The 27942-nt window shown below is 37.8% G+C and overlaps 1 protein-coding gene across 6 annotated transcripts in view; it reads left to right on the forward strand.

Annotated features, from left to right (window-relative positions):
- METTL8 (methyltransferase 8, tRNA N3-cytidine) overlaps positions 1-27942 on the forward strand; it is a 111346-nt gene that overhangs the window by 20424 nt on the left and 62980 nt on the right. For 4 of the 6 annotated variants that reach the window (XR_012517721.1, XM_010352221.3, XM_074399489.1 and 1 more), the window contains exon 2: positions 25197-25351. The exons of 1 other annotated variant lie outside the window; for it this stretch is intronic. Coding sequence is in view for 4 of the 5 variants with exons in the window: in XM_010352221.3 (XP_010350523.2) it covers positions 25209-25351 (143 nt within the window). In the remaining variant the exon portion in view is untranslated. Of the gene's footprint in view, positions 1-11609; positions 14934-25196; positions 25352-27942 lie in introns of those variants that run through there. One more of the 6 variants, XM_074399487.1, reaches the window with a different exon arrangement.

Below are 27942 nucleotides of genomic sequence, written 5' to 3' on the forward strand. Positions count from 1 at the left end.
ATGGAAAGAGAGAGCAGCCATAATGTCAAGCGACACTGTAGCAAGTACCTGCCATACTTGATGACTAGGAAGTTTCTAGATAACTGGAATTCAGCATTCTAGCATGGGTTGTTTGTTTCCCACATGTTCCTGCTACCTTTTTCCTTTTCTAATAATTTCTTTCTAATTCCTGGTTCTTTGCTCCAGCTTCCTCAGCATCCATAATCATCTACCTTATCTGGTCTGACAATTCGGGGTCTTTTAAGCAGCCATTCTCTGGAAATTGGCCAATGGGTATTTGGATCCTGAATCCAGCATTCTGTTCTGTTAACCAGACTTTTACAGATTTGACAGCATCTTTTCCTCCATGTAAATGGGCAACCACCAGAAAAGTTTTGACAGCTTTCTAGTGTTGCTGTTCTAGTCACCTATTGCCCATACCATCTTTTCTTCCCTAGAATGGGTTCTCTACTCATAAATATTATATAGAATTTGTACACTACCATGCCCATCTAATTTTTTACTTTTTGTAGATACGGGGTCTCACTGTGTTTCCCAAGCAGGTCTTAAACTCCTGGCCTCAAATGATCTGCCTGTCCTGGCCTTCCAAAGTGCTGGTATTAAATGTGTGACCCACTGGACCCAGCCTTTAGCAACTTTTTTTTTTTTTTGAGACTGAGTTTCACTCTTGTTGCCTGGGCTGGAGTGCTACTGGGTGTTCTCGGCTCACTGCAACCTCCGCCTCCCAGGTTCAAGTGATTTTCCTGCCTCAGCCTCTTGAGTAGCTGGGATTACAGGCATGCACCACCATGCCTGGCTAATTTTGTATTTTTAGTAGAGACAGGGTTTCTCCATGTTGATCAGGCTGGTCTCAAACTACCGACCACAGGTGATCCGCTCACCTCAGCCTCCCAAGGTGCTGAGATTATAGCTGTGAGCCACTGGGCCAGCTTTAGAACATTTTTAAGCAGTTACATAATTTTCCTTTCTATGGATATACAATAATTTAATCCTCTAAAGATGAGTATTTTTATTGTTGCACTTTTTCAGTATAATGTACAAATAATGCTATGACAAATCCTTAATATGTTCTTCTGATTATATTCATAGGTTATGTTTTTAGAAATGAAATTTTATGTCTGATTTTTTCTTTAAAATCTTGATATATATTACCAAAGCCCCCTCAGGAAAGGCCTTTCAGTTCATTGTCCCCTCAGTTTGTGAGAATACCTGTTCCTGCACCATTTATCACAGTGTTTTCACCTTCATCAAAATGACAGAAGATTATTTTACTGTTTTCCATGTGATGGGCTTTCCACTATCCATATTGCCCAGAAAATTAATCTCAAGCTTTTTGGTCTCATGACCTCTCGACACTGAAAAATTATAAAGGCTCCAAAGAACTTTTGTTTATGTGACTTGTAGCTATGAATATTTACTATATTTGAAACATAACCTAAGAAAAAATTGTTTAATTATTAAGTCTTTTTTAATCACAACACTTAAAAACTTCATTATTAAGTTATTTAAAAATAAGACTAATATAAGACTAATAAGCCCATTGCACATTAGTATGGCATATTTTTATAAAAAATATTTTCCAAAAGAAAAAAATGAGAAGTGTGGCATTGTTTTATGTTTTTCTGCAAATCTTAATGTCTGGCCTAAGGGATGACTGGATTCTTTTATCTGTTTCTGCATTAAGTCTGTTGTGACATGTTGTTCTGGTTGATATATGTGAAGAAATCTGATCTCACACAGATATATTAATATAAGTGGTTGGGAAGATGTGCTTTGTCTCTCAGATGAGTATGGGTATTCTACTTTGATACTATACCAAATCCCAGTATCCTAAAGGTTAATTGCAATATAAAATTTGAAGCCTTGTCAGTGAACTTTTCATATTCTGCTACATTAAAATCCATTGGTCTGTCTTGTATTATACTTTGACTGGATTTTTAACTCGTGTGATTTTGTAACATTATATGTTGGTCGTCTGGAAAATAGTGCCTCATTGAATTGTGTAGGTCTTCCAAATGTTGACACATTCCATTTTATAGTATCACAAATATATTATTCTTATCAGAACAGTGTTTAAAAATTAGAAAGCTGTTAAGTTCACAGTGGTAGACAGAGGTTTTCCAGAATTCTAATTTTTGCTTAAAAGCTTAAATTTTACCAAGAGAAACAAATGGTGTCAGTTGTTTTCTTGACAGACTTACTTTGTTTATTTTTGAGAAAATATCAAAGTAAAAATGATGCTTCTTGAAAACAATTTGTATTGCTTCATCAAGGATATGCTTAACGTGAAACTGGCTTTTTTTTTTTTTTTTTTTCCTGTGAATCCATAGTTGGTGAAGAAGACAATGACCTTCTGTGTAGTTCGATGCCACTGTTTTGATTCAGGGAAAGGTGCTAATGCTTTTGTCCACATTGCCTGTGCACTATCAGTGCAAATGGCACAACAGTTTTTTTTTCTTAAGGCAAATAATACGTTGACATTATCATGAAAATAATTCTAACCTTTTGAAGACTGTCTAAAGGGGGGTAGAGATCCCCAGTAATTCATGGACCATACTTTGAGACCTTTTAGCTTAAGGTTCTCTTACCAGATGGAGATTGATTTGGGAATAGTTTGTGACCAAATTCTGGCCAGTGAAATCTGAGAGCAAGTCTGCCTGGGAAGTGGTGGATAAGTTTCCTCCTCCCTAAAAAGAGACAGAAAGAGATGGTCCTTTTCTCTCACTGGATGTTGCCATGGCTTTGTGATGCCTGGAACTGTTGCAGCCATTTTGTAATTGACAAAGGGACTCAGACTTAGAATGAAGGTGATGCTGCAGAGAGCAAGATGGAGAAATGGCAGGAACCTGAATCCTTGATGACATTGTAGAATGGCAGATGAAACCTCACCTGGAACTTGCCCAACCTTTGGACTTCCAGTTATGACAGATATTATCATCATTTAATCCAGTTTGAATAGTGCCTTCTGTTATTTGCAGTCAGAATAATCCTAAAGAGACATTTATTATTAGTGTGATGAACAGTTTCAAGTGTAGGGGCCATTTGCATTACTTTAATAAGTGCTTATAGCATTAGCATATTTCCTACTGAGGTCATTTCTACTTGCTATTTTTTAAGTACTCCTAATAAATTAACACATTGTAATATTTTACAGATTATTTCTACCATGTCTTTTATAGTATTATTTTCCCATACATTTAAATGTAAGCAATCTATTTGTCTTGTTCTCTTTTTTTTTTTTTTTGAGACAGAGTCTGGCTCTGTTGCCCAGGCCGGGAATGCAGTGGTGTGATCTCGGCTCACAGCAACCTCTACCTCTGGGGTTCAAGTGATTCTCCTGTCTCAGCCTCCCAAGTAGCTGGGATTACAGATGCCTGCCACCATATCCAGCTAATTTTTGTATTTTTAGTAGAGATGGGGTTTTACTGTGTTGGCCAGGCTGTTCTTGAACTCCTGACTTCATGAGCTGCCTGCCTCTGCCTCCCAAAATGTTGGAATTACAAGCGGGAACCACCACACCCAGCCCTTGTTCTCTCTTTTTTTAAATAGTTAGTGGCTTCGGTGTCATGTTTAAGAGTCTTTCTACCCCATTTTTGGGTAAATATTCACTTTTTTTCTAGACTTATAAAGATGAAATTTTTTTACATTTAAAAGTTTAACTTGTCTGGAATTTATTTTGATATTAGATATGGAGTAGCGATGTACCTTTTTTTCCAAATGGGTGGCCCATTTTCTTAATATACATCTTTGAATAGGCCAGCTCTAACCCACTGATTTGAAATACTAGCTTCATTACAAATGGAATTCTTATATATGTATTCTGGCTCGTTTCTGAACTTTCTATTCTGTTCCATTTGCTTTGACTGTATCTCCTGCATTAGAGGTATGCCCAGGACTTACTTGTTTGACAATGTGTTGTAATATCTGGAAGGACAAGTACACACCATCCCCCAACACCACCCAACACAATCAACATCATTTTTTCTCCCTCTAGTATTTTTCTGGCACTTCCTGCATGTTTATTTGTCCAAATGAACTTTTAAATTGTTTGTTAAAGTTCCCCCAAAACATTTTTGGAATTTCAGTTGGAATTACTTTAGTTTTATAGATGATTTTGGTGACAATTTATATTTTTACAGTATTGAATCTTCAGCCCCAGAAACCCATCTTCTGTCTTCCAACTTATTAAAATTCTCTTCCGTTTCCCTCTGTACAGTTATATAGCTTTCTTCATATTGGTCTTGTACATTTCTGGCTAGGTTTATTCCTAGGTATTGCATATTATTTTGTGTTGAATTTGTAGAGGGATCTTCCCCCCTGCACGTGTTCCATTTAAATAAAAACACTTTTTAAAAACATCCAGATTGTATTTCCAGATAACTTTGGTTTCTTAGAAAAGAGTAATATATAAAGATATTATCTAAGTAATATCTAAGGATACTATCATTTGTGGTATTACAGTATATACTATGTGAACTGGATTTATGAGGTATGACTGCTTAAGACTGTTCAAGCTATATCTTAATGTGTGTTATTCTTCCAAGCTGTTTATGTTGGGAGTTTATACATTTATGGCAACAAGAACAACAACTTACTCTGAAAGCAAAAGGTATTCTCCTAAAGCAAAGAGTTTGCCATCATTGAGAATATGAAAAAGAACAATAGCTTGTTATGAGGTGGTCTGAAAATGGAATTTCAAAAATGTTTTGCTATTATTGGAATAAATAGTAATCTCTTAAAGTGATTTATTTGAAGGGTCAACACTTTTTTGAAGTACGGGTCTAGTTTTTAGCTAAACAACATTACCTTCTAGACACATATTGCCAGGTGGCAAGGAGATGGTTGACAGGTTTTATGTGTTTTGTTGTTGTTGTTTGGAAAGAATCATCATTTTATCTGATTGTTTTTGTGTTAAATAAGATTCAGGTTGCCCCAGGCAGTATGGATTGGCAATGTTTCAGCTATTTGGGAAAATGGGATTTGCCAGTTTTCTAAGACCATTTAAAATAAACAAGCACATTTCTTTTCATCCACATTATGGATTTAAAAAGCATGTGTGGACTAGCCTGGTTTCTTAATCACCATTTAAAATGTTCCTATAGAAAATGTGGTTCTGAGCTCTTAACAACTGTCTTACAAATGAGCGTAGGAATAAGACCTTTCATAGGTGAAAGATTACTAAGGTTTCTCTATATGATGTGTTCCTTGGAGATTAAGAACATAATTAATATTCTCAATTATTCTTAAGTAGCTTGCTGTGACACTATTATTCATGGACTTTTCTAAACCTTTCTTAAATTTATTGATTTTTTTAAAGTTTATATAGTTTCCTGGGATAAGGTTTACTTCTTTGTGGGTGAGGAGTTTGGCTCCAGGTTGAAATTCCACATGTGATCTTTCTGGCCTGACCATTGGTAATTACAGGGCTCTGCATGGAGGGCCTCATGGGGAGAAGCTGCCTTCCCCACACCAGAGTTGGTGAACAGCTAGAACTTTGCAGCTTCCTGGAGGGATTGCAGTTTAAGAGTCAGCCCCCTGCATTCCTAGCCCAGATGCCTCCAATCAGAGGACTTCCTTCCATTCCAGGCTCCTTCCCCTGCCCTCCCGCTTCCCTGGCCACCTCCACACCAGGGGTCCATTTAAAACAGCGAGAGAGCTTTCTCCCACCCCTCCTTGACAGAGACAATTTCTTCATCTATGCTGTGTCTACTTGTTTCTCAACCAGTGCTGCCATTCAGTGGGGGAGAATGGAAAGCTGGAGAGCTGGCACTTCTTTTGGCCTCTTCCTTGCACTGTTGCAGAAAGTGAGACTTGATTGTTACTTTCGTTTTAGCTTGTGGTCCTCATTGACTGCCTCAGCACCTGATTGCTAGGCAGTGGGAAGTGGGATGGTGTTCCTAATTATTTATTAATTTTATTTTGTGAGTTTCTTCCATTTCAAGTTTTAAGAGGTGCCCCTTAGCAGTGTTTCTGGAATTTGTTGAATAATAATTTGCATTTACATTTGCAAGGCACTATGTAGTTTATAATTTTCTTTCTAAGAATGTTGTGACTTAAGAATTCTCTCCATTTTACAAATGCCCTGATAGGCTTAAGCAAAGTAACTTTCCCCCAAAAATCATGAACTGACAACAGATTTAGTCTCAAGTTCAAGTCTTGGCTCAGCCACCTTTTAAGTGACTTGAATTTGGGACTAAGTCTGTTGTCGGTTCATCCTTCTACTATATCATCCTGCTTCATCGGTAAATTAGTCTTTTGCCTTCTTGAAAATTTGGGAACTACTTAGGGCTGTTCAAACTAAGCAGCATCTTAGTGGAGGGCCTGATCCTGCGGTATTCACAAAGCCGTGTGGAAATTGTGAGGAGAGGCAGACTAACAATAACAACAGCAAATGCATTAACTCTGATTGAACACTTACCACACACCCAGCAGTAAGCTATGTACATTACCTCATAGAAGCTTCCTATATTTGGAAATAGGAATTAGCCACATTGTATTAAGGAAATTGAGACTAGTGAAGTTAAGTATCATGCCAGAGGTTATAAAACTAAGACAACCTCTGGCAGTAAGTGATATAACCTGTGGTAAGTGGCAGATCCAGAATCAACTTAGTCCAAACCCCTCAATGTCACCTGAAATTGCTTTCCGAGGAGAATTGAGGTGATGCTGCCCTACTTAGGGATATTTCTGCTATTAAGGAGCAGTAAGAATAGAATTCTCTGGAACAGAATCTTTAATACTATTTCTTTTTTTTTTTTTTTTTTTTTTTTTTGAGACAGAGTTTCTCTCTTGTTACCCAGGCTGGAGTGCAATGGCGCGATCTCGGCTCACCGCAACCTCCGCCTCCTGGGTTCAGGCAATTCTCCTGCCTCAGCCTCCTGAGTAGCTGGGATTACAGGCACACGCCACCATGCCCAGCTATTTTTTTTTGTATTTTTAGTAGAGACGGGGTTTCACCATGTTGACAAGGATGGTCTTGATCTCTCGACCTCGTGATCCCTCAGCCTCCCAAAGTGCTGGGATTACAGGCTTGAGCCACCGCGCCCGGCCTAATACTATTTCTAAATGCTAAGAAATAAATATTTAAAGGAAAAATATTCTCAGATCCCTCATTTGACTTAAAATATTCTTACTGTATTGTTTATGAACACAAATCTACATGTAAGTTCCTTGTGCATAGAGCTTCTATTCAGCCATAAAATCAAAATAAGTAGAAGTACAACCATGAAACCAATGAAACTCAAATTAACAGCAGTATAGTGTGACTGCTGATGTTTTACTGAAAGTAAATTGCAACTCTCATGATAAAGAAGAAACTACTGACCATCACCACGCAGGTTCTTTTGACTTCCGCCCATCTGTGCTGTTGTGTGCTATGTGTCTTCCCAATTCCCTCACCACTTTTCTCTATTCAAAATACTGCAGAATCTTTTTACAGTGTGCTGTATACTCAGATGCATCATTTATGTATTACATCTGTTCTGCTTATTGCCAACAAGATCATAAATGCAAACACAGGCACTGAAATTAGCAGTTATACATGGCTCCTATTGAATTTTAGATTATTATCATAATAAAAACACAATTTAAATAATTGTCATAGGACCTTAGTTTGACAAATCCTGTTTTAGCAGATGTGTCCAGTGGGGGACTGCTCCTGAAGAACAAGGGATGGAAAGCTATTATAATGACTTTCAGAAGATTAAAATAAGATGGTGGATGGGAGTCCATGTTTTAGCTTTTCTCAATACTAAAACTTTCTCTTTCATAGGCATTTGTGGCTTGTGGTTTTAGCCATACTGTAAGAGCCTCTCGTTCAAAGCAGTAGTAGTTCCTTGTCATTGTTACACTGTTACTGTTTTTGTTACTAGGTGACATAGGTTAACAAAAAAACTTACAAGGCGTCATTCCTAACCAGTATCTCCTCCTATCTGTCTTCTTCCCCTTGTTTCTTTCCTTTTCCCTCTTCTTTTAGAGTTGGGGTCTTGCCCTGTCACCCAGGCATGATCATGGCTCACTGCATCCTCAAAATCCTGGGCTCAAGCGATCCTCCCACCTTAGCCTCCCAAGTTGCTGGGTCCCTACCGTTATTTCTTTTAAACCCAGATTTCAGCCACTTCAAGTCCATCAGCTCCTCCAATTCCTTCTAGTCTCCTCTTTATTATTTTTTCCCCAGTCAACGTGGGCTTACTTTGTGGTTACTAGTTATATTTTCCTTCACTTTCATCTTGAATCACCATTGTTTTCCATTCTGCAAGCCTAAACAGTCCTAATCCAGATCAAACCAAATATTTTCCCCCCTAAACTAGGTAGTAGATAATAACTGCCCTATCAGGTAGGTTACTTTTGGTTGCACATAACAGAAAACTCAGACTACCTTAAACAACTGAGAAATACGTTGGCTTGATAACTGAAGAAAACAGAGAGATAGGACTGGCTTCAAATGAAATTTAATCCAACTACTTAACAGTTGGACTTATTTATTAACCTCTTTTTGCTTCCCAGTTTTCTTTCCTCATACTTAGCTTCATCCTATATTTGTACCATGCATTGCTAACACCAGGCCCACGCATGGCTCCAAGGTGGCTTTTGTTATGGACTGCATTGTGTCCTCCCAAATGTATATGCTGAAGCCCCACCCCCCAATGTGACTATATTTAGAGATGGGGCCTTTACGGATGTAATAAAGATTAAGTGAGGTCTTAAGGGTGAGGCCCTAATTCAATAGAACCTGTGTCCTTATAAAAAGAGGAGATATCAAAGATATCTCTCTCCCTCTGTGAATTTACAGAGGCCATTTGAGGACACGATGAGAAGGTGGCTGTCTACAAGCCAGGAACCAAATCCGCCAGCACTTTGATATGGGACTTCTAGCCTCCAGACCTGTGAGCAAATACGACCTCTGTTGTTTAAGCCACCTAGTCTATTTTATTTTGTTGTGGCAGCCCAAGCTGACTAATATAGCTTTCAACAGCCTTTGGGCTGTTGAAAAAGCCCCTCTTTCATACATAACAGGTGCTTCCTCTGTTCCTGAATCTGTAGCTGTAAAATAGAAAGGTACTCTGTTGGACAGGTTTGGCCACATGCCCACTTCCTAACCAATCACTATGCCCAGAGGTGTAGAATGTGCCAGCTGGCTTAGCATAGGTTATACGTTCACCTCTGGCTTCAATCAGCTCTACTCTGGCTTCTCAGAAAATGTGCAGAGTTCAAGTCCATGAGCTATGGGAAGTAAGGAGTGAATATTTGAGAGACAAGGAATAAATAACCACTAATTTCAGCTGCATCTTCAGATAGGCAACTTAATGTTGTTTGACATTCCTTTACTCAAATGTTATTAGTGTCCTTTCCCATATTTTTTTTTGTTCTTCCTTTTCTTATGCTGCCTACCTTACAGAAGAGCACATTGAAAAAAGGCTGCCCTAGCCATCTTCTCTTCCACTACAAACTCACTTGTTCTTACTTATCAGAGCATAAAACTGTTCTTTGTTTTTTTTTTGAGACAAAGTCTCTTTCTGTGGCCCAGGCTGGAGTGCAGTGGCGTGATCTCAGCTTACTACAACCTCTTCTTCCTGGTTCAAGCGATTTTCCTGCCTCAGCCTCCCGAGTAGCTGGGACTACAGGTGCCTGCCACCATGCCCAGCTAATTTTTGTATTTTTTTTTTTTCATTAGAGACAGGGTTTTACCATATTGGCCAGGCTGGTCTCAAACTCCTGACTTTGTGATCCACTTGCCTTGGCATCCCAAAGTGCTGGGATTTCAGGTGTGAGCCACTGGGCCCAGCCATGAAGTTTTTCTTGCCTCACATAGTTAATGTGTTTTCTGTGTACTTATTTCCCTTTTCTTTGGCCTACTTATTCTCCAAACTTGCTTTGCAGCAGTTTTCTCTTTTTGGTATCTTCAGTCTTTGTGTGTGTGTATTTTCTCTCATCCTTCAATGATACTCAAGATTTTTTGCAGCTTAACAAATACGCTTCTTTTACCATGATACCTCAAAAGACAGCCTTACTTCTCTCCTTCTCTCTCCTCTGCCTATCAGTCATCTACATTCATTATCTCCTTTACTCCAATGACTTACATAGTCCTTAAACTGTTTTCTGCTGGCAGAGCCAGGGTTCAGATCACCTTGATAAAGGTCATTACTGATCTCCTATATTTCTAAAACTTATTGTTTATTTTTGGCTTCTTTTAATATTCTTTAGTATTCAGTCCCATAAACTAACTCCTCTTCTTCCTAAATATCAGTATTACCATTAGTTCCATCTCCCCTATTTTTTTTTTCTTGATCAATTCTCTTGATTTCAGCCACCATCTGTAAACCCAGGACTTGACTCCCAGATACACATCTCTAGCACCTGACCACTCAGATGAACTCATTTCTAACTACCTATATACATTTGAATATGTTGTGGGATCCTTAAAGTTTGTCATGTGATAATTGAACTCATTATCTTCCCTTCCCTACCTTCACCTGATCGTTATCCAGCCTTTTTTTGTATATGAACTCTGTTTTGAATATTATCATCATCTACTCAACTACCCAAGCCAGAAACCTTGTCTCCTATTTCACTGCAGAGAACTTTTACTTCTAGTCATTGCAAGAAATTCATTGATTCTGCCTCTGAAGTGTTTCTGGAATTTGTACCCTCCTTGATACTCAAGGCCACTGTTTTCTTTAGCTCTCGTGATCTGATAGACTTGGTGTGTAGCCCTGGGCATCTTTCTCTTCTCATTAATTCTGTATCTGAGTGGTTCTCAATCCTCAATGTACACCAAGATAGTATTACACGATTTTAAATGCTGCACATGCCCTGGTCCCAGAACTTTGGTTTTCACTGATCAGTGATTGGTACTATAAGGCCATTATAATCAATATAAATGCATTTTATAAATATAGATTTATAAATCTTTATAATCTTTATAAACAACATCCCCTATTAGCCATGGTTTCACTTTCCATAGTTCAGTTGCCCACTGTCAACCATGGCCTGAAAATATTACATGGAAAAATTCCAGAAATAAACAATGCAGAAGTTTTAGACTGTATGCCAGAATAACATGATAAAATGTCATACCGTCTCACTCTGTCCTGCCCAAGAAGTGAATCATTCTTTTGTCCAGTGTATCCACTCTGTAAATACCTACCCAGTAGTCATCGTCTGCTCCTGACAGTCAACCATTGACACAGTCATAGCTCCAGGACCCAGGATTACCTGAAGCAGCTAATCCTCCTTCAGATGTAGGTCAATAGTAGCTTAACACTATGTCATGATGCCTGTGGCATTCATCTCACTGCATCTTATCACATAGGCATTTTATCATCTCACATCAACACAGGAAGGGTTAATAACAATACAATAAGATATTTTGAGAGAGAGGGAGAGACTACATTCACATAACTTATTATGGTATATTGTTATAACTGTTCTATTTTATTATTGTTAATCTCTTGATATGCCCAATTTGTAAGGTAAACTTTATCATAGGTGTATGTGTGTATATATATATATATATATATATATATATATATATATATATATGTGTGTGTGTGTGTGTAGGAAAAACCATAGTATATCTAGGGTTTGTTATTATTCACAGTTTCAAGCATTCACTAGGGATCTCGGAACCTATCCCCTGCAGACAGGATGGGGAGTACTAAATCATCATCTTGCTCTCTTATTTAAATTCTGTTTGTTGTCATTGTCTGTGAGAAAAATATTCAAACTGCTTAATCTGGTGTACATAAAGATTCCTGTCTGGCCCCTGCCTAACTTTCCACCCTTATAACCACCTCCCCACCCCACCTGTCTACCCGTCACATCATAGGCTGTAATCGTACAAAATTATTTTGTTTTACATTTGAAATTTTAGAACACTTTCAAATTTATGAAAAAATTGTGACGTTAGTATAGAGAATTTCCATATACTCCATACCCAGTTTCCTCTATTATTAACAGATTTGTATGGTACATTTGTTACAATTAATGAACAAATATTAATATATTATTGTTAATTAAAGTCCCTATGTTATTCAGATTTCCTTACTTTTTACCTGATAACTTTTTTGAGTTCCAGGATTCCATCCAGGACACCACACTCCATGTAGTCATCATGTCTCCTTATTTTGCTTGGCTCTGGCCGTTTCTCAGACTTCCCTTGTTTTTGATGACCTTGACAGTTTGGGGAGTATTAGTCATATTTTACAGAATGTCTGTCAACTGGGGCTTATGTGATAGTTTTCTTATGATTAGACTGAAGTCATGGGCATTGAGAAGGAAGAACATAAAGGTAAAGTGCTGTTTTCATCACATCACATCAAGAATCCATACTATCAGCACTATCACTGTTTATGTTAACCTTGATCACCTGGCTGAGGAAGTGTTTGTCAAGTTTCTCCACTGCAGAGTTATTTTCTTCCCCCTTTCCACACTGAACTCTTTAGATAGAAATCGCTATGTGCTGCCCACACTTAATGAGGAATTATGTTCTACCTCCTTAAGGGAAGAGTATTTATTTATATAACTCATTTAGAACTGTTTTGCATGGAGGATTTGTCTCGTCTCCCTCGTTTGTTTATTTAATCATTTATATCAGTATGGATACAAAGATATTCATTTTATATTTTAGATTGTAATCCAAAACTACTTTTTATTTAGTTGCTCAGAGTGTTCTAGTTTTGGTCATGGGTGCACGATCAGTTGACTACTGTGTCCTTTTGACAATATCCTTAGCACTGTATGTCTTTTTTTTGGGGGGGGAGGGATGTGTGTGTGTACTTCCTTACTTTCTGGCACTATAAGATGCTCTTGGCTCCTCTTATATTCTCTGCCTCAATCCTAGAATCAGCCATTTCTCCAGGGAGGTATTTTTCTGTTTTATTAGAGAGTGGTTAGAAACGAAGATCTGGGTACTGGTTGTGTTTGCTGCCACCGAGATATGGTGACTTCTAGGCCCTCTCAGCTGACAGAGTAAGGAAATTTATGTGTGCATACTAATCAATGTATATATACATATCTACAGATATTTCTATATGTAACATATGTATATTAAGCTAAATATGAGTACATACAAATGACCTGTATTTTAAGCCATTACCATATAGATTATTCTAGCCTTTTCTTCTCTCTTGTCTGTAACCTCCCACTCCAACAATGAGAAACCTGGCTTCTGCCAGGTATTACCTACTTACTAATTTTTCAATTCTGTTGTATGCTGATTTCAGAATTGTTAACTCTTTATCAACTAGGGTGGTACAGTACTTATTACCATTCCTATTGCCTTTAGTTTTAGAGATACTATTCATATCCAGAATTATTTAGGTCAGCACCTTTTTCTATATACTTTTTATTCTCTGAATATTCCATATGTTTTCACACCTCTTTTATCTTTATTTTTGCTAGTCCTCCTGTCTGAAATACCCTAGCTTTTAAAACCCTTTTCTCTGTGGAATGTTACTCATTCGTCTATACCCAGCACAAATGTTGTCTCCACCAGAAAGCTTCTCAGAGCCACCACTAGTAGACTTAATCATTCGTTCCTCTGTGCTCCAATAGCATTTATACCTACCTTTACTACAAATTATGTCAGGATTCTTTGTTTGCATCTCTTTCCTATTCACTTGATGGTAATTCTTGAGAGCAGAAACCAAATGGATTTGTCTCTGAATTTCCAGGACTTAGCAATAATAAATATTACATAACAGAGAACCTAAAAAAAAAAAGAAAGAAAGAAAGAAAGAAAGAAATCTAAATGTATTAGTGAATTAAAAAAAGAAAGAAAGGGCCGGGCGCAATGGCTCACACCTATAATCCCAGCACTTTGGGAGGCCGAGACGGGTGGATCACGAGGTCAAGAGATCGAGACCATCCTGGTCAACATGGTGAAACCCCGTCTCTACTAAAAATACAAAAATTAACTGGGTGTGGTGGTGCGTGCCTGTAGTCCCAGCTTCTCGGGAGGCTGAGGCAGGAGAATTGCCTGAACCCAGGAGGCGGAGGTTGCGGTGAGCCGAGATCGCGCCATTGCACTCCAGCCTGGGTAACAAGAGCGAAACTCCGCCTCAAAAAAAAAAAAAAAAAAAGAAAGAAAAGAAAACCTAATAGTGGCTAAAATACAAAAGGATTTATTTTTTTCACCTAGCAAGAAGTCCAGAGATGGACTGTTATTGGCTTACCTGTTCAATGATGCCATCAAGAATTCAGGCGTTTTTCCACTTCCGTACACAGAAGTCTAAATGTGAAATGCCAGATAAATGAGTTAAAACTACTTTCATTCTGGCCCAGTGTAATGTGTTTAGAGACAAATTCCAGAGAAAAAAGAATAGTATACCCTTAAGATATTTTGGATTGGGGTGTCTATGAGATGGGCCTCCATGAAATCCCTTAGAGAAATAACTTCTGAGTCCCAATTACCTCTTTTTGTGTGAGTGAGTGCATCATGTAGCTACCATTCAGAGCAGCATGGAGAACAAACACAAAGCATGAGGTTCCTGTTTTTAAGCTGCAGAGTTACTGACATCATAGTGTGATCAAAGTGCTCTGCAAATACTTACTGTAATTATTGTTGTTGTTCTGTTCTTGCTAATAACCTTGTTTATACCCTGAAATTATAATCATCCAAAGAAAGATTAAAACAAGATGCGTGAGTTGCCTAAGCTGTTTGCCTGACAGATGGTCACCCTCTGAGTTCTCTGAAATTGCCAGCGTTAATTGAAGCTTCAGTTTTCACTGCAGTGTAGTTGATACTTAAGTGTTTCTTACCTGTCAGCTTTCATTCTCCAAAAAAATACAACAGTAGCGCTTAATTTGTTCTCATTAATGCTAGCCTCTCAGATAACATTTAGTACAACTTCATTCTAGATGATGTTTGCTCCTCTGAATGAAACCTTTGTACCAGCTTCCCAGCCTAGAAGAAATGCTAAAGAGTTACAAAGGTAAAAACATTAATGTCTCACTGATTTATTTATTTAAAGATACTCAAAACTCAGGAAACATTGAAGGGAAGTTAACTTTTAAATGCTAGACTGGCATTTAGTGTATGGTTAATAGCAGTTCCTCTCCCTGGGGTTGCAGGGAGCTGAGACAACTGGGAATCATTCTTGGGGAGTTTTACAAATAGTTTTTCCTAGAGCTAGCTAAGTGCTCCAGGGATAATCGTTAATAGATTCACACAAACAGCAGTACTATTTGCTCTATTTCTTTGGTGTTCCTCTAATAGTATTAAAATGCAAGAAAGCAATCTTAGGAACCGGCTTAAAAAGCAAGGGAACTAAGAAGCCGTTCTTTGCCTCTGCTACTCAGCTCTGCAAAAGCAAACCAGTGAAAAGACCTGGGTGTTAAAATGTTACATTATTCAGGTGATGCAAGAGCCTTTTGTTTGCACCTTGAGATTTGAGTACATATTACTATATAAGGGTTCAGCATATGTAATAATATGACAAGCCAAGTGAGAGAATGACTGTACTCTCCTAAATCTGGGGACTGCTGCCTCCCAATGGCATTGCTTGCTATTTGATTAAGGCCCAAGAGAAAAAACAGAGTTGAGAGAGATGAAGAGAGAGAAGGAATTCTGGGCTTCTTAAATCAGTTACAACAAATTAGCAATCCCAGTAAAGACTAGGGAATCAGTAACATGATCCTTCTTGTATATGTGGTGTACAAAAGTAGAAGGCAAATGGGTGAATTATATATATGTGAATAATAATGCTATTCAAAAAAGCAAAAATAAAAATCCAAAAATGTAGAATGTGGATTCTTTAATTAGACTGCTTGGACTAGAATTGAATCTTTACCAGTTTTTAGCAGGATGACTTTAGGCCTGTTTAGTTTACTTTGCCCTTTATAGGTTTTGTTTTTTTTTTAAATAGTACCCCTTGATAGGGAAATGGAAGCTACATAAGATAATATACTATATATAAATGCTTAGGATAGATCATCAGACATGTAAATACTTAACTTTTTTAAAAAAATTAAATTTATATGGAAGACATATTAGAATTTGTGCCTTATTTCCATTTATTTATTTATTTATTTGTATTTTGAGACGTGGTCTCTCTATGTTGTCCAGGCTGATCTCAACTCCTGGGCTCAAGCAATCCTCCTGCCTTGGCCTCCAAAAGGGCTGGGATTTCAGGCATGAGCCACCACTCTCAGCCTTTACTTCCTAAAATATTTTTTCAATTTGTAAAATATACTATGGAGGCCAGGTGCGGTGGCTCAAGCCTGTAATCCCAGCACTTTGGGAGGCCAAGGTGGGTGGATCACGAGGTCAAGAGATCAAGACCATCCTGGTCAACATGGTAAAACCCCGTCTCTATTAAAAATACAAAAAAGGAGCTGGGCATGGTGGCGCGTGCCTGCAATCTGAGCTACTCAGGAGGCTGAGGCAGGAGAATTGCCTGAACCCAGGAGGCGGAGGTTGCGGTGAGCCGAGATTGCGCCATTGCACTCCAGCCTGGGTAACAAGAGTGAAACTCCGTCTCAAAAATAAATAAATAAATAAATAAATATACTATGGAGTCTTTCCTTTTATTAAAATCCTTCTTTTAATAAAAAGTAATACTTAAAACTATTGCTCCACAAAAATGAAATTTGCAGTTAAGATGTATTTTGTGGTGTGTATTATATGCATTTTACCTATTCCCGTAGCATATGTTAGAGTTTGTTGTATTGTCAGGCAGATTTGTGAATCATTGTGAAAAGGGCTCCATTTTAATGGTAGGCAAAGCATCTAGCCAAAATTTGTAGTTGGGGAGAGATCTTCTCCCCACAAGTTGTCCTTCTGAACCAAGGCTGCACTTTCGCTACTATGCTCATTGTGGTGGTGGTCTGCTCAGAAAACTAGTAACTATTAAAACCATCTTCTCCTTGGCTTGTCATATCACTATGTATGCTGAACCCAAGTCCTTTTATACATTTGTTCTTCTCCTTACATTCTAAAATAAGCACATACCTACCTACACCTCCGGCTGGCAGGAAGTCTGTCAGTTTTTCTTGGTATGCATCTTTATACTTGGTAGCATAATAAATGCTATTTTTAATGACACCGTCAATCTAATACTTGAATGAGCTTCATTTCCTTTCTCGTCTGTTCCTTAGTGATTGCTTTAGCCACTGCCTTTTCATGACTGAGCCTTGGCATTAAGATCTCATAGGGCCATGGCCCTAAAGTCATGCTTGTTTTGTTTCATTCTGGCCTTCTTAGGATTCAAGAGGAAGGGCCTTCATGGGATGGTGAGCTGAAGGTGGGAACCTGTGGGCAAAGTTGGTACAAGAAATGCCTTTGATGTGACATTAGTTTGAGTTAAGTGAAGGGTTAGGACCACAGTTTCAGATTTTTCACAAGTAAATTTTAAAAAAGCTCAAACATCTTATCAGGATTTGTTGAAATTTTTGTTGCCTTCTTCATAATCTTCATACTTCATCCATCTCCAGAACTTTTTCATCTTCCCTAAATGAAACTCTGCCTATTTTTTGTTTTTTACTTTTTTGGGATCTAGCTTATTTTCTTTGTATATATAAGGTATACAAGAAGATGTTTTAATATACATATACACAGTGAAGTGGTTGCCATAGGCAAGCAGATTTAACAAATATTTCATCTCACATGTTAACTTTGTGTGTATGTCTGGCAAGTTTGCCTAAAATCTACTCTTTCAGCAAAAATCCCAAATATAATACAATATGATTGACTGTAGTCCTCCTATTGTACATTAGATCTCTAGATTGTGTTCATTCTACATATCTGCAACTTTATATCCTTCAATCTACATCTTCCCATTTCCTCTCACCCCTCCCCATGTCTATTAGAAACTTAATTCCCCATTCCCCTTCCCCAGCCTCTGCCAACCACCACTCCACTTCCTGTTGCTATCAGTTTGGCTATTCTAGGAACCTCATATAAGAGGAATCATACAATATTTGTCCTTTTATGACTGGCTTATTTTAGCATAATGTCTTTAAGATACATCCATCGTTGTAGCATACATCAAAATTTCTTCTTTTTAAGGCTGAATAATGTTCCATTGTACATATATGTATATATCACATTTTGTTTATCCATTTATCTTCAATAAACACATGGGTTGCTTCTACCTTGTGTCTACTTTGAATGATGTTATTATGAATATGGGTGTACAAATATCTCTTTGGTCTCTGCTTTCACATCTTTTGGGTGTATACCCAGAAGTAGAATTGTTGAATCATATGGTGATTCTATGTTTAATTTTTGAAAATTCACTATAATGTTTTTATAGCAGCTGCATCATTTTACATTCTAACAGCAATGAATAAGGGTTAATTTCATAATGTCTCTACATCCTTATCAATACTTGTTATATTCTGGGGTGTTGTTGCTGTTTTTAAATACCAGCCATCCTACTGGGTGTGATGTTTGTTTTTATTTTAATTACAAATGTAATTAATTTAATAAATTTAGGGCTATTTAAAGTGTACCTAAAATCTGCTCTTATGTTATTTTGTTATTACTGGTAAGTTATCGTTTTAGGGTTATGGTTTGCATCTAATGAATGCAATAAAATTGTCCATAATATCCCAGTATTAGCTTTTCAATGTCTGTAGGGTCTATGGTGATATCTCATTTTTCATTCCTGTTAATAGAAATATGTGTATTGTGAAACACATTTGATAACAGTCTTGCCAGAAGTTTATCAATTTTATTAATCTCTCCAAAGAACTTTTTTCCTTTCTTCCCTCCTTTCTTTCCCTCTTTCCTTCCCTTCTTCCTTCCCTCTCTCCATCATTCTCTCCCTTTCTTCCTTTCCTTCCCTTTCTTCCTTTCATTTCTTCCTTCCTTTTGAGACAGGGTATTGCTCTGTCACCCAGAATGCAATGCAGTGGCGTGATAATAGCTCACTGCAGCCCTGAACCCCTGAACTCCTGAACTCAAGTGATCCTCCCTCCTCGGCATCCCAAGTAACTAGGACTACAGGAAATGACTAATTTTGTTTGTTTGTTTGAAGTTTTTTTTTCTTCTTTCTTTTAGAGACAATGTCTCATTATTTTGCCTAGGCTAGTCTCAAAGTCTTGGCCTCAAGCAATCTGCCCACCTTGACCTCCCTGTCAAAGCACTGAGATTACAGGCATGAAGCACCATTCCTGGCCCCATTTTCTATTTCACTGCTTTCTGTTTTTATTTTTTATTATTTCCTTCTTTCTACTTACTTTGGGTCTAATTTATTATTATTTTTATAGCTTGTTAAGATAGAAGCTGAGGCCAGGTGAGGTGGCTGATACGTATAATCCCAGCACTTTGAGAGGCCAAGGTGGGAAGATCAGTTGAGCCCAGGAGTTCAAGACTAGCCTGGACAACATAGGGAGACCCTGTCTCTTAAAAAAAAAAAAAAAAAAAGGTAGCCAGGCATGGTGGCACATGCTTATAGTCACAGCTACTTGGAAGGCCAAAGCAGAAGGATCACTTGACCCAAAAATTCAAGGCTGCACTGAGCTATGATCATGCCATTGCACTCGAGGCTGGGTGACAGAGCAAGAACCTGTCTCAAAAAAAAAGAAAAAAAAAGATAGAAGCTGAGATTATTGATTTGACATCTTTCTCCTTTCTAATAAAATTGTTTAAAAATTTTTCTCTACTGCTTTAGTTGCATCTCATAAATTTGGATATTTTGAGATTTTGTTACTCAGTTCAACATATTTTCTAATTTCTCTTCAGATTTGTTCTTTTACTCGTAGGTTATTTATAGCTGTGTTGCTTAATTCCTTCACATTTGGGAAATTTTATAGCTATTTTATTATTTTGAATTTTGATAAAAAAGCAAGGATTGACAATATGCTGCCTATTAAAAAAACACTTTAAATGTAAACACACAAATAGAGTAACATATTTTTAAAAGATACACGACATGGTATATGCAACATTACATTAAACAACTGGTAGGGCTATTTTAATATCAGACAAAGTAGACCTCAAGAAAATGATTATTACCTGAGATAAAAAGGGACGTTTATTAATACAAGTTAATTAAAATATTAACATTTAATATTACATTCAAAAAGCACACTCTTTATGATTTTAATATGTTGGAATTTATTTATTTATTTTTATTTTCAAGACAGAGTCTCTCTCTGTTGCCCAGGCTGGAGTACAGTGGCATAATCTCAGTTCAATGCAACTTCCTCCTCCTGGGTTCAAGCAATTCTTGTGCCTCAGCCTCCTGAGTAGCTGGGATTATAGGCATTTGCCACCATGTCTGGCTAGTTTTTTGTTTGTTTGTTTTTTGTATTTTTAGTAGAGATGGGGTTTCACCGTGTTGGCCAGGCTGGTCTTGAACTTCTGACTTGAGGTGATCTGCCCACTTCAGACTCCCAAAGTGCTGGGATTACAGGCATAAGCCACCGTGCCCAGCCTGCCAAATTTATTTATTTATTGAGACTTGTGTTTATAGCCCAGCATATGGTCTACTTGGTGAATGTTCCATGTTCATTTGAAAAGAATGTGTATTCTTGCTATTGTTTAGTATGATGTTCTTTCTATAAATATCATCTAGGTCAAGTTAATAATGTTCAAGTCTTCTTTATCCTTTTTGATTTTTTGATAGCTTATTACTGATTATTGTTCTATTTGTTACTGGACAAGGGTTGTTAAAATCTCCAAGTATTACTGTGAATTTGTTAAGTTCTCCTTTTAGAAAGTTCTATTTTTGCTTCATATATTTTACAGCTTTGTTATTAGGTACATGCATATTTAAGACTGCCGTGTCATCTTGATGAATTGGCTCTTATCATTATTAAATGCCCCTCTTTATCTCTATAATAATAGTTTCAGTGAAGTCTACTTTGTTTATTAATGTAGCCCCCCTCCAGCTTTCTCTTGCAGTGTTTGCATGGTGTACTTTTTTTTATGTTAATCTATATGTTTCTTTATATTTAAAGTGCTTCTCTTATAAACAGTGCATTGTTGGGTCCTACTTTTTTTAATCCAAGTTAATAGTCTGCTTTTTAATTGGAGCCCATTTACATTTATTGTAAGTATTGATATGGTTGGGTTTAAATATTCCATCTCGCCGGGCGCGGTGGCTCAAGCCTGTAATCCCAGCACTTTGGGAGGCTGAGGCGGGTGGATCACGAGGTCGAGAGATCGAGACCATCCTGGTCAACATGGTGAAACCCCGTCTCTATTAAAAATACAAAAAACTAGCTGGGCGTAGCGGTGCGTGCCTGTAATCCCAGCTACTTAGGAGGCTGAGGCAGGAGAATTGCCTGAGCCCAGGAGGCGGAGGTTGCAGTGAGCCGAGATCGCGCCATTGCACTCCAGCCTGGGTAACAAGAGAGAAACTCCGTCTCAAAAATAAATAAATAAATAAATAAATATGCCATCTTGGTATTTGTTTTCTATTCATCCTATTTGTTTTTTATTCCTTTGTTCTTCCTTTCTTCTCTTCTTTTGGGTGAATGGAATATTTTAAACTGTACCTCTTTGTGTTGTTTCAAATAAAAATACTGCTTATTCACAGTTTTATTATGCAAATAATGTCTGAGTTAAACTGGTATTCAAATTAGAGTATGCCGAAAGAGAGCTAAGAGAAGATACATAAGGGATTGGGTCATTCTGGTGGCAGAAACCAACTTTTTCTACCAGAATTCTATTTGGGGCTGGCCCTGCCCTTCTTTTCCTATCACAAAATTGAACCATGACCTAGCAAACCTTAGGCTAACATGGTAGTAATAATACAAAGCACATATTTGTTAATCATTGCATATAATATAATTGGGTAGCTACCTGTATATTGTCACATTCTTCTGTTGCTTTCTTCTCACTGAAAGGATCTTAGGATCCACCCTGGAAAATATGAAGTAACGTCCATCCAATTAGATTCGTATCAGACAAATACCATTTTTTATGTATCAGACAATTCATGAGCAGCTTGGTGCTGTCTCTAGAATCTTGCAATTTAAGTGAGAAGGTATTTATATAATTGTATTATATATTTATATTATATAGTCTCATAGGCATTTATTATATAGTTATGTAATTAAAAGATAAATAGCAAGGCAAGGCTGTGTGTAACTTTTACAGATAAGTAAATGAAATAAAGATGTTTGTGTGGTTAATTAAAGAAACAGGCTGGGCGCAGTGGCTCATGCCTGTAATCCTAGCACTTTGGGAGGCTGAAGTGGGCTGATTGCCTGAGCTCAGGAGTTTGAGATCAGCCTAGACAACACGGTAAAACCCCACCTCTACTAAAATACAAAAAATTAGCTGGGCATGGCAGCATGCACCTGTAATCCCAGCTGCTCAGGAGGTTGAGGCAGGAGAATTGCTTGAACCCAGAAGGCAGAGGTTGCAGTGAGCCGAGATTGTGCCGCTGCAAATGCACTCACTCCAGCCTGGGTGACAAAGCAAGACTCTGTTTCCAAAAAAAAGAAAAAGAAAGAAAGAAAGAAGGAAGGAAGGAAAGAAAGAAAGAAAAAAAAGGAAGGAAGGAGGGAGGGAGGGAGGGAGGGAGGGAGGGAGGGCGGGCAGGCAGGCAGGCTGCCTAAGTAGGGAAATTGCCACATATTTAGACCGTGGCCATACCATGCTTTCTCCACAGGCTAACAGCCTGCAAGGTTCAAATTTCTCTGACATTTTCCTGAATTGCCTAATATTCAATCTGGTTGTATCTTTTTGTTTCTCTCTACAGAGGCTCTTGGTCATTTGTAGTCAGAGAAACTCTTACTTTTTTCCCCTTCCCTCTTCTATGTATAGATGGTTATAGATAAATATCACATGATTATTTAAAGGATTGAAATTCCATTTTGATTTGCCTTTCCTGTGTAGGAAACGTTTACATCATTTTATACTTTAGAGCATGAATTGCCTCTCTTTCTAGGTGTAATCAATTTCTACTCTTCAGCATACAGAAGATTTTATGAATACTATTCACTGCAGAAAGAGCTCTAAAAATAATTTTGCAGGTAGGGTTTGTGGAACACTTGATAGTCTTATGTGAAACATTGGCAGGCAAAAAGAACAAAGGCACATCAAGGTAAAGGTGGTAGTAGGCAGAGCATTTCATTTTATTTGCCTCCACCAAAGGAGAATTTGCATTTACTGGAGAAGGAAAACAAATAAGAAACGGGAGCATCTGCACTAGCTGTTGAAGGTTTCATTTCTCATCACTGTTAGTCACATTTGAATGGAACCATTACACTCTTGGTATGTACAACTATGCCCTCATTTTTTTTTTCCAAAAGGAAAATCTTGAATTTTATTTTTAAAAGTACAAAGGGCTGTATTTGACATTCCGCAGTTCATTTTGGAATCGAAGTCTTAAACCTGTTCATTTTCAGTAGGGTGGTAGAGAGTGTACAGTATATGGCATTTTTACACCTAATAGCACCTCCGGTAATCTGTGATGCATATTACATACACGCACCTTTTAGCATCTGTTTCCGCCTGACAGCTGACAGCATTAGGCTGAATGTTGTGATAAACAACTGAAATGTCAAGCAGTATTTCAGTGGTTTCTTATTGGAAAAAGTAAGCCCCTTAGAGCTTTTTTAAAATACTTTTCCATCAAGATTTTAAAGTGACATATTTACAAGTACATAATTAAGATGACATACTCTTTAAATGTTGGTTATTCTTCTAGAAATGGAGATGGATTTGGGCTAATCAGCAGATGATTATTCTCTTGGGCTAGGGTGTAAGCATGCTGTGTCACCCAGGCTGGAATGCATTGGCCTGATCATGTCTCCATGTCTCACTACAGCCTTGACCTCTGGGCTCAGCCTCTTGTGTAGCTGGAACCACAGATGTGCACCACCACCCCTGACTAATTTTTTTTATTGTTTTGTAAGAGACAGGGTCTCATTCACTATGTTGCCCAGGCTGGTCTCAAACTCTTGAATTCAAGCAACTGTATCCCCCTTGACCTCCCAAAGTGTTAGGATTATAGGCGTGAGCCACTGCACCCGACAACCTTAAGTGTGCAGTTTTGTTTTGTTTTGTTTTGTTTCGTTTTGTCTTGTTTTGAGAGAGAATCTCCTTCTGTTGCCCAGGCTGGAGTGCAGTGACACGATCTCGGCTCACTGCAGTCTCCACCTCCTGGGTTCAAGTGATTCTCTTGTCTCAGCCCCCAAGTACCTGGGATTACAGGAGCTCACCATCACGCCCAGATGGTTTTTGTATTTTTAGTAGAGATGGGGTTTCCCTACGTTGGCCAGGCTGGTCTCAAACTCCTGACCTCAAGTGATCCACCCGCCTCAGCCTCCCAAAGTACTGGGATTATAGGCGTGAGCCACCGTGCCCAGCAAAGCATTCATTTTGTTCAGGGAAATCTATTTTGCATCCGTATATTTATACTTGCTGGGTGACAAAGCAAGACTCTGTTTCCAAAAAAAGAAAGAAAGAAAGAAAGAAACGCTGCCTAAGTAGGGAAATTGCCACATATTTAGACCGTGGCCATACCATGCTTTCTCCACAGGCTAACAGCCTGCAAGGTTCAAATTTCTCTGACATTTTCCTGAATTGCCTAATACTCAATCTGGTTGTATCTTTTTGTTGTATCTTTATACTATTCTTAAAATATATGTGTACAGGATATATATATATCTAGATATGTATATATATAGATATATATGTGTGTATCTTTTTGTTGTATCTTTATACTATTCTTATAAATATATGTGTACAGGATTCTTAGAATTAAGAATTACTAAAATTCTGTCTTAGTATAATATTTATTTATTTGACTGATACTCAGATTATTCATTTCAGCACAGAGAATGAGATTTATAGGTTTGTTTTCTTATTCTTCTGCCACACTTGGGATTTTGGTCTAGTGGTCACAAAATATTTCCTAGAAATATATTTTCCTAGAATTACCCCCCCAAAAAATAAAATTATTTAAAAAAAACCCTCTCTTTAGTACATGAAATTTAGGTTTTGGACTTACATACTTTGGTCATGTGCTAAAAATTAAATAAGCAAATAAAATATCTAACAAAGCAAAGTTGGTCAACACTGTGGCTTTCAAAAAATTCCAGCCAGTGTTGCCCCCGCTAAATACTTCTTTCCCATCTCTTGACCTGAATATACTTCAGGAGAGAAGCTGTTACACTCATCTTTCATTAAAAAATTTCTAGTTTTCATGTGCTTTAGAACCAGATTTTGGTTATGAGATAAACAATATACTGTTTAATCTATGTTGACTAGTTAATCATTTATAACTTTTCAGGTGCTGCTTAGGATGAATATGATTTGGAGAAATTCCACTTCTTGTCTAAGGCTAGGAAAGGTGCCACAGAGATACCAAAGTGATTACCACCCAGCGGTCCCTCTGGGATCAAGGATTTTAACTGACCCAGCCAAAGTTTTTGAACACAACATGTGGTGAGTTTTCTTTTTAAGCCTTATATTATATGTGTTTCTTAAGTATCACCAGTGGTATTATTTTCATTTAGAACTAAGAAAGGATTTTTAAAGCTGATGACCTAACTCATGTTGTAGAGGTCCAAAAGCTAGGGTAACCAATCCTAACTTAAATGTTGCTGATTCTGAATTTCATTGCAAATGGAATTGGAAAAGCAAAACTTCCCATGTGCTTTTAGTAGCTTTGGAGTTCTTGTAGGTCCTTCATGCTTACCTCAGATCCTGATTTGCCAGCTGTCAATGGGTGGGGGTGAGGACTCTTTCCTAGGTGAGGCCCTCCTCCTGCTCCACAGTCCTTACCCTCTTTTTCATACTTGTTAACCGGCAAATATGTGTTGGCACCTGTAGCTTACTGAGCACCGAGATCACATTGATATGATTCTTGTCCATGCTTTTAGGCAATCCACACTATTTGGAAACATAGATATTTATAGAAAAAGCTGATGATTACCCATACAAGGCAGTAAGTTGTGAGTGCTTAGTGAATGTTACAGGCTATATGCCATATGAGAACAACTCAGTAATGCAAAACCACTTCTGTTTGGGCATAGTCAGGAAGATTTCTTAAAGTGAGGGAAAACTGAAATGAGGATTACATACAGGCATACCTCAGAAATGTTGTGGGATTCGTTGAGACCACTGCAATAAAGCAAATATTGCAATAAAGTGAGTCACACACATTTTTTGGTTTCCCAGTGCACATAAAAGTTATGTTTACACTATGCTATAGTCTCTTAAGTGTACAATAGCATTATGTCTAAGAAACCAATGTACAAACCTAATTAAAAAGTAATTTGTTGCTAAAAAATGCTAACAGTCTTCTGAGCCTTCAGTGAGTCATAATCTTTTTGTTGGCAGAGAGTCTTACCTCAGTGTTGATGGCTGCTGACTGATCAGGGTGGTGCTTAGAGTGACTATGGCAGTTTCTTAAGAAAACAATGGAGTTTGCCTCATCAGCTGACCCTTCCTTTCATGAAAGATTTTTCTGTAGCATGTGATGCTGTTTGATAGCATTTTACCTACAGTAGAACTTTCAAAATAAGTCAGTCCTCTCAGATCCTGCCACTGTTTTATCAACTAAGTATATATAATATTCTAAATATCTTGTTGTAATTTCCACAATATACAGAGTGTCTTTACCCCCCATAGATTCCATCTCAAGAAACTACTTTCTTTGCTCATCCCTACAGAGGAACTCCTCATCTGTTCAAGTTTTATCGTGATATTGCAGCAATTCAGTCACATCTTTAGGCCCCACTTTTAATTCTGGTTCTCTTGCTGATTCCACCATATCTGCAGTTACTTTTTCCACTGAAGCCTTGAACCCCTCAGAGTCATCCATGAGGGTTAGAATCAACTTATTCCAAAATCCTATTGATGTTATTATTTTGACCGCCTCCCATGAATCACAAATGTTCTTAATGGTATGTAAATTGGTGAATCCTTTCCAGAATGTTTTCAGTTCACTTTGCTCAAATCCATTAGAGGAATTACTATTTATGGCAGCTATAGCTTTATGAAATGTACTTCCTAAATAAGCCTTAAAAGTTGAAATTACTCCTTGATCCATGGGCTGCAGAATAGATATTTTGTTAGGCATGAAAACAACATTAATACTCTTATACATTTCCATCAAACTCTGGGGTGACAAGGTATATTGTCAGTGAATAGTAGTATTTTGCAATTCCTTTTTCTGAGCAGTAAGTCTCAACAGTGGGCTTAAAATATTCAGTAAACCATGCTACAAACAAATGTATTGTCATCCAGGCTTTGTTGTTTCATTTATAGAATACACGCAGAGTAGATTCCACATAATTTTTAAGGGCCCTAGGATTTTGGAATGGTAAAAAGCACTGGATTCAGCTTAAAGTCACCAACTGCATTAGCCCCTAACAAGAGAGTCAGCCTGTCCTTTGAAGCTTTGAAGCCAGGCATTGACTTCTCCTTTCTGGCCATGAAAGACTTAGATGATACCTTCCAATAGAAAGCTGTTTTATTTACATTGGAAATTTGTTTTTTAGTTTAACCACCTTCATCAGTGATCTTAGCTGGATCTTCTGGATAACTTGATGCTACAGCTTCTCCATCAGCACTTACTGCTTTGCTTTGCACTTTTATGCTATGGAGATGGCTTCTTTCCTTAAACCTTATGAACCAACCTCTACTAGCTTCACTTTTCTTCTGCAGCTACATCATCTCTCTGAGCCTTCAGAGAATCAAAGTAAGTTAGGGCCTTGCTCTGGATTAGGCTTTGGTTTATGGGAATATTGTGGCTGGTTTTATCTTTTATATAGACCACTAAAACTTTCTCCATATCAGCAATACTATTTCACTTTCTTTTCATTCTGTATTCACTGGAGTAGCATGTTTTTTTTGTTTGTTTGTTTTTGTTTTTTTTAAGAGAGGGAGACTCTGTCACCCAAGCTGGAGTGCAGTGGTGTGGTCACAATTCACTGTGGCCTCAACCTCCTGGGTCAAGTGATTCTATGGCCTCAGCCTCCCAAGTAGCTGGGATTATAGGCATACACCACCGTGCCTGGCTAATTTTTGTA

Source organism: Saimiri boliviensis, chromosome 5 (genome assembly GCF_048565385.1).
Source record: "Saimiri boliviensis isolate mSaiBol1 chromosome 5, mSaiBol1.pri, whole genome shotgun sequence".
In the NCBI taxonomy this organism is placed as follows: domain Eukaryota; kingdom Metazoa; phylum Chordata; class Mammalia; order Primates; family Cebidae; genus Saimiri; species Saimiri boliviensis.